Genomic DNA, 12,153 nt, shown 5'->3' on the forward strand with positions numbered 1-12,153 from the left:
GAGTGAAAACATTGACTTAAGAGAACCCCGTAAAAGGTTCTTAAATACGCACTTGATAGCTACATTCATGTTATGTTAAAAGACTGATGCTAAAGCTACATGTTTACTCACCAGTTGGTGATCCATGTAGGAGCAAATAAAGGAGCAGTATTGTGCTTGTATCACAGCTAGTTAGACCCAGTATTGAGGTACACTAATGTAAGACAAATTGTAATACCAGACTGTTATTTCATTCTAACTTTGTTTGGATGCTGACTATTGAAAAACAAACTTGGACCAATGACGCAGAAGTTAGATTCAAGCTGTTAATATTTCTCATTTGAAATGAAACAGAGGAGTCAGTGGGATAGGTACTGGATGCAAAAAAAACTAAAATATGAGAGAAGGACTACCAGCACACTGAATCAGAGCAGAGAGGCAAATCCTGCCTGAGAAAGACCTGTAGTTGGTTGAAATGTTGCAAATAAAACTAAAGGGAGCTCTGATTCAGTGTGTGGGTACACTGGTATCGTAACTTTTCTCATTTGACATAATTTTGGGTGCTGAACTCTCCTCTCTTTTTATCACTTGGAGTTGTTAACATGCAAATTTTCCTACAGAAGCTTTAAAATGTCAGTCACTAATTTACAGATTAATATTTTCTGAGCTGTTGAGAGACTATTCTTTGGTGTGTTGTGACAGGTCTGATCCCTGCTTCACCCACCTGCACCACCTTCTGTGCCTGGATATCGACAACCAGCAGTCGGCTCTGGAGGGGCTGGGTCACGTAGATGTACTTATCCCTGATGTTGACTGCGGAGGACCACACACAGTGCTGAGGTGACACCCCCTCACCTTTAGGGCACATCTCCTCCTGGGAAGAACCAACAGAGAACAAAGAGGATGATGGGAGACGTGAAGGAGAGCGTTGGAGGGAGGAAAAGGTTGGCAGGATTTACTGGTACGTCATACATCAGCAGTATGGTGCATTTACTCGATCATCCATCACCAATGATTAGGTCTGGGCAGTAATCCAAAGTTATGGTTGATCTACCATATCATTGGCATTGTATTGTGATGATTTGATCAAATGGTATCATTTTACATTTAATTCTGTACAAAATTTGTTTTTTACTGTAAGCTGTAATTAAAAACTTTAAGTAGAGATTGAGGTTCTTGTTTACCACATGTGGAAAAATTCTGTCAGCTGTGATATTTTTCTTTTCAAAGATTGTTTTTCAGGCCATTTTTCCCTTTTTATTGATGATGCACAGTCCAGAGTCAGACAGGAAATGTGGGGAGAGATAAAGAGGGGAATGACATGCAACAAAGGTCCCCAGCTGGATTTGAAGCGGAAATGTTGCTGTTTACATGGTAAATTTTTGACATATTGGGGTAAAGTTTCCAAACGCTGGCTCTTTTCATCATTGATTCTATTTTTCCAATTAATTGGGAATGATTTAGTTTTTAAAATTGAGACAAATTCCCATCACAAGTTTCCAGAGCCCAAGGTGACGTCTTTAAAAAAGTCCAAAAGCCAAAGATATTCAATTTAAACAATATATAACAGAGAAAATATGCAAATCCTCACTTTTGAGGAGCTGGAATAAGCAAATGTTTCATTTTTTTACCTTACTAATTAATCCATTATCAGCACTTATGGTGATATATATTTATACTGAAAAAATATTCTTGTTAATATCATGATATTGATTTCAAACACTGCATGCTTCAACCAAATGATACTTTAGTATTATTATTTATATAATTATGTGTCCTTGTTAGGACACTGCATTGACTTGTGGACGGCCTAACCCAAACTCTGACCTTAACCAGGACCTCAGAAATGACATTTTGCCTCATTAGGACCAGGCTTTGGTCCCCATGAGGACCTCTGGTCCTGACAAGGTCAGTGTTTATACTGGAAAAGGTCTGAATGAGGTAACAAAAATGCGTGCGCACAGACACACACACACACACACACGAGTTTCCACCTCACCAAAGTGGAGAAACTGCTGTTTACATCAAGAACTGGCTAACACATGGCTTATTGAGTTTGTATTGATTGCTAATACAATTACAGCATCCTGGAAAACCCAAATCCCTCAGAGGAACAAGCAACTTTTACCTTCTAAAGCCTATTGCCCTGGTAGAAGAATGTTTTATAGTGGATTAAAAACCTTGGGGTCTGTAGCATAGACTCTATACAGTCTATATTGGTGCGAGCTGTTGACTAATGGACACAAGTAATCCCATTACATTTAGTGAGGTGAGGAACCCCACTCTAACAACAGGAAGGGAAGAGAAAGGAGGAATAACCTTCATTTTAGTAACAATCTCCTTTCACACTCCACTGAATAACTATAGTAGATGTAAGATAAGATAAAATAGATAGACGTTAAGATTCTAATAGGTACCTTTTTTCCTTTAAAGGTAGAGTCAGTCATTCTGGAGAAAGATTGTTGATATTTGAAATGAACACCCAAATACAAATATACCCCTCTCTTCATGCTCCTTCAGAGGCTCTGCCCCTTAAATTTATTTATTGAATTTTTTTATTTTATTTAAAAGGGACAGTGTACAGCTCAAACATAAATGTCACCATTTGATGCATCGTACCAGATTATAGCTTCGAGCTAATTTGCATCTGTAGTCCCTTTGCAGGTCAGAGCAAATAAGAAACAGTACAGAGTAAAAACAACATACAAACAAGAACACACAAGACACGCAATAAAAAACTAAACACAATAGCACTTTACAAATGTATGCTTGTCAAATAAAAGCAAGTCATTAAGACCATAAGATAGAATATCAAGAAATCAGTGAGCGCAGAGCTGAGCAGCTTTTAACAGACTTATTATGTTGGTTTTGAACGTGCTGATAGAGCTGCAGCTCCTCACATCATCAGGCAGGTGTTTCATTGATTTGTGGCTATTACAGAGAAAGCTGATTGCCATAATGCTGTGCGGCGAAATGGTATGGCACAATCTCATATAGAGGATATTATGGAGGATCTAATGGAATTCACTGAGCGAGTGTACACAAAGTCACATAGTGGAGGAGGTGCCAAACCATTTAAAATTTCATAAACCAGACACACATTTGAAAACAATCTAAAATTCTCACAGCTCAGTAAATTGTATTTCTCCAGTATCCTACAGTGATGGAGATACATTGGCTTTTCTTTTTTGAGTTTTCAAAGTTTGTTTGTATAAAGACTCAAGAGGTCTTATGGCTGTTTCTCCAGCCTGCCCCCAACATGTAATGCAATTAGACATAAGGGAAAGGATTAATATCTTGGCTTCGTTCAAAGAGAGACAGTTTCTAATATGTCTAAAATTCCCTAAGTTGTACTCTATGGTTTTAACCATTTTTTAACATGTTTCTTAAAGTTTAAATTTAGATCTAGTACCATGCTGAGATATGACTCTGTCAATCCTTTCAGAGAATATCAGCATGACGAGATTGTAACATAGTTCTCGAGAAAAATGTACCTTTTGTCTTGTTTACATTTAGACTCACACATGATTGATCAAGCAGAATTACTGACTCTACCTTTCAATAACATATCACCTGGTACCTTGCAGTGGTTGTTTGGATTAAGGTACAACAACCTAATTAGGATCTATTATTGTAAGATGCTTTTAGCGGTGTACCTGATTTGATGAGTGAATGCCTCTCCTAATGTAAAAATGTACACTAAATGTCATCCTTCTACATAAATAGATGCTCAGCAGTTACAAACAGCTCCTGAAATCTATTTAGTGAAATATGGACAAAGCTTGAAAGCTGAACTATGGGCTACTCATTATCTGACATGGATATTTTTTAATGTAGTTTATTTCTATTGAATTTTATTGCAAAATTGAACCTTGATAGCAAAAGAAAAGACATAATATGCACTTACATAGGTAGCAACAATCCTCTCTGTCCGCTTCATGTGTCTGCGAATCTCACATTCACTGGGCTGAAGAACTGTGATGCCCTCGTCAGAAAACACATAGAACATATTCCCTACGCTCAATCCTGGAAGACAAGACAGGAAAACAGAAAACATGGTGACAAAAATGCATTTAAAAAAGCAATAAAAAGCACAAATCCCTGCTGTGCTCTTGTCTTATCTGACACTGGTGATGGGCATTTCAATTTCCCTGCCAGGTGAGACACGGCAAGACTCCTGTTAGCATGCTATCATGTTAGCGGGGATGGGCAGTGTGTGGCTGCCTGCCATTTTGACAATGCTACAAAGGGCCTTGTCAGCAACGCGTCCACAACATACTGTAGCCAGAGGCGTCAAATTAAAAGTGCTGCCTCTTTGAGGAGACGTTTCACAGGCTCGTCTGTAAACAGCTGCTGATGAGTTAGCATGGATCACAGCAACAAGCTATTACTGTTGTCAGGAATACAGCATGTGAACAGAGATAATAAGCATGAGCACATATACACACTTAATCATTTACAAGATGCATGCATAGACAAAAACTATGATGACAATTGATTTGTCAGGCTGTTAAGACATCTTTTTTTTGCACTATAACACAGAATGTGCATCTCAGAACAGTTTAAAACATGCTGTCAGAAAAGAATCATGTACCAACATATGCATACAGACATAATACAAGCGCTACCTCACACACAATACACACACTGTCAATGAGCCGAAATCAACTCTCAAAGGCTCACAAATAATCAAAATGCTTACACTGTGCACTATTCTAAACCACAATGGTAAACCGTATATGGGGATGATGTATATATATGTCAGATTAGATATGTTTTGTACTCTAAACCACAGTGGGTTTTCCAGCACTGTCGGAAAACTGTATTTGCAGCCTTGTTGATGTGGTGAGAATATATATAGTATAAATATAGGATGGATTTGTATAGTCCTGAAAACCACAAAGTTGTTTTTCATGTAGCCCACACTGGCTCTGTGGTATTATTTGCAAAATACTTAAAATTCGTGCTTGTGTGTAAATGTTTCCTCCCCAGGTGATCTGAAAAACAGATTAGAAAGCACACCAGCAAACGGATGAAACACTCTGGGCATGCAAGGGAGAGAGCAAGATTTGGACAAACAAAGGTTTGCTGGAGAGAAAACAACTTTGTGATTCTTTTGGACAATACGGTAAACATCTTGGAAAGTGTAGATATCAAGCTTCAGGCCCCGAAGAGCTACAAAACACGCCCACCACATTTTCTTATTCACAAGAATACAAAAGCAGTTTGAGAACTGTATGTATTACCTTCTTCTCTCCACAAAATGTTTGCAACTGCAGAGTCAGACGCAGAGAGAAAGGAAGGAAAAGAAAGGAAAAACATTAAATCACCTAAAGAAAAAAGAGAGACACATCTCCCAAGAAACAGAGGTGATTTCTCATACGCCATGTCAAGACAAAACATATTTGACAGCTACAAATGTCCCTCCCTGCTGTTGACAGGACCATATTTCCTCCTAAATCAAGAGATCACAAAATATCTTGCGAGAAGACAAGTCATAGCTTATTTTGTTTAATTTCCACTGGCCCCGATTAGCTCTTTGTAGGGAATGAGGCAATCTAATGAAAGGCCAAATATCAAAGCAACATGAAGTATGCGATCTGATTTTTTTTTTTTTTTAAACTTTGTATTTCAATGAGATCACTACATAAATTGGAGTGGAGCCTCTTAACACTGCCCACAGTGAGAATAGAGAAGAGAGTGAGTCATCCACTGATCCTTTCGCAGTATGAAAACACAGACATGTAGACATAAATCCACCGTCTGGATTGTCCTGTCAGATTGTGTTTTTAGTTCACATCACATAAAGGATGAAAAGGTTCTCTAGTTTTCAGATGTTCTCCGGAGAGTGCGTCAAACCTTTTGCTTTTGTCCTGCTCTCACACACAGTATTATTAAAATTTGGGATAAATCTACTGTGTTTTTATTTGTGCTTATATGACTCAGATCTGAGTGCCCTCATGTATCCCTGGCATTATTCTGTATCTCTGAAGCCGGGATCAGACTGCACAATATTTTTCTGTTTTGAGATGGTCACTGTGCCAGATTAGACGATCATATAGTCAACAAATCTTGCTGTGACTTGACCAAGAGACATGGCGGACTACACAGAAGACCCTGAACAATCTTAGCTCGCTGTCTTTCACACACAGGTGATCAGTAAGGTACGAAGGACCGATGTCTGAGAGCAGCATCGACAGATGTTTACTTATATAAATACAGTTTTATCAGGAACTCTTCATCGTCAGTCGGCAGGGAAAGTGGGCTCTGTCTTTTTTCTTGCCAGTTAGTAGATAGATGAGGGTAAGTTTGTGGCTTTGCAGCATACATAAGTGTGCAGACTATGACGGTGCAACCACAGGTGTGATTAATCTGATGTAACGCTCCTGATGTGAGCGTGAAAGTAAAATGATTGTATGTTTACTGAAATGAAATAAAACATTCCTCTTTTGCTTTGTGCTCCTATTGGTGAAATTTTTTTTCACTTTATGTCTGGATGCTGTGAGACAACACGGGATAAAAAGAGCGATGGCCGTGCCTGCACTAATTTTTGTTTTGTACACTTGTCGGGACATCATAGGGCTGATGTCATGTAGTTTTGAGCTCGGCATTAATACTAAGATGCCAGGCTGTTAGGTGTAATTGTTGTAGAAGTTCCACTTTCCTGCAAATGTTCTGCACCACTGCTTACAACTATCAACATGAATTGTCTGGGGCTGTTTGTTTTTCACCCTATGTCAGCCATCTGAAGGCATGAGGAATCACCAGCTTATTAGCTCAAGTGCTTGCTGCAATACTAATGCAGGAAATGTGTAATGGGGGATTTCTAAGATGGCTACCACTCTATGTGACTTATGAACAGTACACTAAAGCTAAAACAAAGATACAGCTTAACAGATTCAACCATGTTGTCAAAAAGCTTCAATTTTGCTTTCATCTTAAGAGATCACATCTCCATGTAACTTACATCACTTTAACACTACTTATATGCACAAGACAGCCAAGTCATTAAGATTTATGCCAACTTATAATGTTATCCCTCTTTTTGGCTTTATGTTTGACAGAGATGATGTTTAAATGTTATCGTGAAGTTACTGTGTTCATTTTACATTTTCTATATCAAAAGTTAAAAATATTGTATGGACTTACGGGTCTTCTTAGCTGAATCTTCAACAAACAGAGAGGAGATGTCCTCGTCCACTCCCACCTCGTTCTTGGCGATGCAGGTGTAGGCTCCGGTGTCCTCATACCTGACGCTGCCAATGAAAAGCTCACTACCGTTTGCTGCAAGAAAAGAGGAAACAAACAAAAAGAAAGAAACAAGTGTTACTGAAACAGATTTTGTTGTTGCTAAAATATTTGAAATCTTCATGGAGTACACTGCAGATACATTTGAGACAGTCAATTTGCAGTCATCAGCAAAGAAGAAAAAAAATAAAAATAAAACAGATTCACAAGAAGCACGTCTGGTTTGTTTATTCCACACTGTTGATTTCTTGAGTTCAGTTTGATTGAGTGAGACTAATTATCAACCTCAGATGCACACCGCATGTCTGTAAGCAGATGAACTGAAAACTGCTCCTTTTCATAAGCAAAGTAAAAAATAAAATAAAACATTCAGGATTTAGAGCCGTGGGTGTTTGTTTGACTCTTTTTCTTATAATTTAAGTTATGTATTACTTCTAATTAAAGTTTAACGTGTCATGCTTCATTTGTATGCATAATACTTTGTGTTACATGCTGCTTATAGTTTTTATGGTTTCATCTTTTATGTTGTGTTTCCACATGTTTAATGTTGAATGAATCTGTCTCTTTGCTTGTTTATTTTTTGGTGAATACTTGGACAAGTTATATGTCGGCTGTTTTATGACAGAATAAAACCAAACCATTTAAAAGATAAATATAAATACATTCAAATTCACAGAGCAGCTTCAAGACTGGATTTCCAGTGTGATCAAATACTGTTTAACCTCAACTCTGATTGAGTTTGAGATGAAGCAAACAGAAACTACTAACTCATACACAGGAAGCGAAAATAATGTCCAAAACAAAGCAAAATGAATACAGTGGTAAACAATGGCAGGGACAAACACAAGTATATTCAAGCCAAGTTTATTTATACAGCACATTTAAAAACAACCAGAGTTGACTAAAGTGATAAGTATCCACATGTCATCATCATATGTGCTGTCTCAAACTCTTTTTGTCATAGTTTATAGCAAACGACTGTCTTCACCTGAAATGTGATAAAAACAAACTCATAACTTATAAATGTGCTGTAGTTTACTCATCAGCCGTAAACATTATTGTACACAGATAAACAACTCAAAAATGCCTTTTTTTTCCGTGTGGCTGATTGTCAAAACAGTCTGTTTCAATAATAAGATGCACAACTAAAGTCACCTTGATAAACTTTTCACTTAAAGTGATTTCAGTAACTTAAAAAAGGTGCTGAATACTGCTCAGTAAAAACACTGATGTACTAGTTTAACTTCAACATGCAAATACATACTTTACAATTCTTCAGTTTCCACTTCAGTAGCCTTTTAGTCTTTCAGAACCGAGTGAAGTCTAGTTTCATACTTATTTTTACACACAATGCAGCATTGTTCCAGTTGCACCAGTGCTGTTAGATGGAGGTGACAGGTGACAGACAGCAGGTGATGATTACACAGAGGTCAGCATCAGAGGCAGACTCTCTGATGTTTGCTGTAACATCAAACTCTGTGATGTACAGCTGCACTTTGATTCTTCCTGTATGTAGTATTAAACTGAAGCTACTATATAGCTTCACTTTTCATCCCTTTCTGTGCTTCTCTCTAGGCATCGATAACATGAACTCTCTCTCTCACTCTTGTTCTCCTCACACCTATTTTCTACCTGTTTAAATATAAAGCCAGTATACTGTAAGTGTTTGTCTTACTCAACAGCAATAAAGTGCATGTTTACAAATAACAAGTTCCCTCTTTTTTTCATTGAAAATGATCCCTGTCTTCTAATTTGTGCTTACTGGGTTGTAAAATAACAAGACATTACAGATGTTGATGCAAAGTTTTTCACATCAGTGAAATGTCTTTTGGATTCTGATAATAATTCTCTTTAATCAGGGGAAAAGTGCACAATGCTTTGAAGTGAAAACTGCCTTGAAGCAGGCCTTCATGAAACGAGACACCACTTTTAATTACTTCTAATTCATAATTATGTTCTGATCAATTTTTATTGAAAAACACTGAATCAACTGCTCATTAACTTAGCCTTTACATCCTGATTTTGCAGGCTTGTAGCAGTTCGTGGCATCAGGGGTTTTGAGTTGTTGTGGTTTTGTGGTTAAAATGGTTTTGTCTTAAATTATGACTTTTAGTCTCCTTAACTGCTCCCTGTGCACAGATTACTGCAAGGGCAAACGGGGCATGTGCCCGGGGTCCCTGGTCTCAGGGATTTCTGTGAGCTGGTAGAAATATATGTAAAAGGACTCTTGTAACTAAAATAACGATGTAATATAATTTTATGCTTGTAAGGGGTTTTTTGTGAAGAAGGCAATTAAATCGCTTGCTAAGGGGACATAAAGTGATGCTGAGTCTGTCAACTGGCACTTCAACGTGATCATCAGCAAAGTATAAACTTGAGAGTAGCGATTTCTGGCTCATCTTTATCTATTTCCAAGGTGCAGAGAGGAGGAAAAAAAGTCTGAAAATGTCAGCAACACTTGTAGTATAAAGAACATTTTCATTGTTAGACCTAACTATAAATATTCAGCAGGAGAAGCAGCAGAGATAGAATAAGAAAATGATTTGATTAACAAACCCTCTGCTATCCCTCTGATTCGGACAAAAAAAGCAAAGATGGATTGTGGATTACAGTCAATATTGCTCAATGTACCAAAATAATCAACATAATCGCAGCATCATACACTTGTGCACTGGAAAGGATTAGACATAGAGGGTGTATGTATGCACGTGTAGGTGAAAACCGTTAGTGAATCTGAGCCCAAGGCATGCTCCTATTTGACTCACCGTCAGCAGTCTTCACAATACATATGACTTTCCTCTCTGCCCTCTTAATGACTAATAAATAAGGAAAAGTTGAAGGCACTTAGTTCACAGTTTTCACTCAACAGCCGCAAACGCAGCTCGCAGCCATCCATTGCCCTTGAAAACTGAGGGATGTGATTATAGTGATAATGAACTTATTTATTTATTTAAAACCTGTCTGGTAAAATAATGTGTTGAGACTTCTTCCCACAATGCATCTGGGTCAGAAAAATGAACTGTAATGTCACGTGTCACTGTGTCCCGGTCGTCGGGTTAAGAGGTTTGCTCTAAAGAAAAGAAAAAGAGTGTAACAGCTGGTAAAATCAGGCAAAGATCTACAACAGGCTCGAGTGGTTTCAGCAGAGTGGACAGCTCCAGAACACAGTTTCATTCACTCAGCAGCACAAAGCCCGTTTCTCTCTTTAGTGTTCAACTGTGGTCTACAATCAATACTCCTCACTATCAGCTGTCAGTGTGTGGTTCAGATTTGACAGAATTCAGCTAAAAAAAAAAAAAACGGATAGAGGAAACACTTTTACAGTGTCTTTATTACACCCCTGACATTATATGTAGTTCGTTGAAAAGAAATAGCAAATTATACCTCCTCTACTTTGGTCTCTCTCACACAGAGCTATATAAAATGGTAATCCATACTACTTAATCTACTTTTCCACTCTATTGTTTTCACTTTCCTTAATTCTTTTAATGAGGAAAAAAAAAGCAAAAATTATTACTGTAAGTGGGACTCCTGCCCCTTGCCATTGCCCACATTAGTTGGCAAATCTGATGCTGAAGCCACCGCAGTGGGGAACCTTGCAGTACAGTACCTCCCTTGTTTGAGCTTCTGAGGGTTGATAACAGGCTATTACCACAGGTAATGACCCACACACAGCCAATAAACTCTCCCTTAATGAGAACTAGGCCATAAAAAGAAAAGTCGTGCTCCATTCTGCTCCTTTTCTCTTATATTGAGAGTGTGTCTTTAAAAACAGCCCTCCAGCAAGGATAAGTAGCTGCCATCTCCTGACACACAGTATATTTCATTTTATTTTCACTCTCTTGATCTCACTTTTCCTTCACTTCTACAGAATGTTTGATTTGTCGGAGGAGCAAAGTGAAGACGGTTGAAGAGGGTGGCTGCGATCTTGGATTTCATCACCTTGGTTTGGAATGCAAATAAATGGAGAGCACCACAAAATGTTACTGCTGACAAGTGAGTACCCAATTAAAAAAAGTTTGTTTGACAGAGCACCAGCTTTGTCTTCACTGTCCACATGCATTGTGTGTGTTTACAGAGGTCTGCAGTGTTGCCATACTGCAATACTGTTGCAATTCAAAAACACTGCACCCACGAGACGTGACATACAGTATCTGCTTAAACGTACAACATGCTGACAGCACTTCCCAAAATAATGAAATACTCCTCACCTATGAGAGAAAGCTGTTTGGAGGATCTGGGCTGCAGGTCCATGCCGTTCTTCAGCCAGAGGAGTTTGGGATTTGGGATGCCGTCAGCGTGGCAGTGCAGGCTGGCAGATACACCGGGCTCCTGGGCCTGCGTCTCTGGATAGACCAGGATCACTGGAGGGACTGGACGTACAAACACAAACAAAACCAAAAGACACAAACAGGGAGAGAGGAGAGGGGCGAGAGAAAACATAATTACACACTGTTTCATGGTAGACTATAACTCCTGGGGGATTATAGCACAAACACCCACACACGCAGTGGGCAGAGAGGAATTTGTCTCACCCCAGCATGGAATATATTCACACATAACAAGAATCCAAGAGCTCTGGGGCTACTTTATTACAGCTCGAGTCCTGTATGAAATAGATGTTGGACGTATCTACCACTTACCAGTGCCTCCGGGGAGAAGACCGCAAATGAATGTGGAGGAATGAAGGGGGAAAATGAAATATGAGGTAATAGTTTACATGAACAGGTAAGATGTCGTTTTCTGGTTATGATGCTTGGGACCCTCTCGACCTCTGTTGCTGCCAAATCCTGACATCCTCTCCTTCAAGGAGCTAAATCCCATATATTCCATCCAACTGTGCTACAACCTTGCCCCCTCTGCCAAACACTTATATAACAGCTTTATGCATTTTATTTCAAATATTGTTTCTGTTATTTGCGACTT

At 38.6% G+C, this 12,153-nt stretch overlaps 1 protein-coding gene across 4 annotated transcripts in view; it reads right to left on the reverse strand.

The window, feature by feature from the left end:
• Positions 1 to 12,153, reverse strand: part of fstl4 (follistatin-like 4) — a 236,831-nt gene that overhangs the window by 15,076 nt on the left and 209,602 nt on the right. For all 4 annotated transcript variants that reach the window (XM_044371293.1, XM_044371291.1, XM_044371292.1 and 1 more), the window contains 5 exons: positions 11,439 to 11,600; positions 7,129 to 7,263; positions 5,226 to 5,252; positions 3,887 to 4,005; positions 704 to 853 (listed from right to left, as the gene is read on the reverse strand). In XM_044371293.1, the coding sequence (XP_044227228.1) occupies positions 704 to 853; positions 3,887 to 4,005; positions 5,226 to 5,252; positions 7,129 to 7,263; positions 11,439 to 11,600 (593 nt within the window). The remainder of the gene's footprint in view (positions 1 to 703; positions 854 to 3,886; positions 4,006 to 5,225; positions 5,253 to 7,128; positions 7,264 to 11,438; positions 11,601 to 12,153) is intronic.

This window comes from Thunnus albacares, chromosome 13 (genome assembly GCF_914725855.1).
Source record: "Thunnus albacares chromosome 13, fThuAlb1.1, whole genome shotgun sequence".
Classification (NCBI taxonomy): domain Eukaryota; kingdom Metazoa; phylum Chordata; class Actinopteri; order Scombriformes; family Scombridae; genus Thunnus; species Thunnus albacares.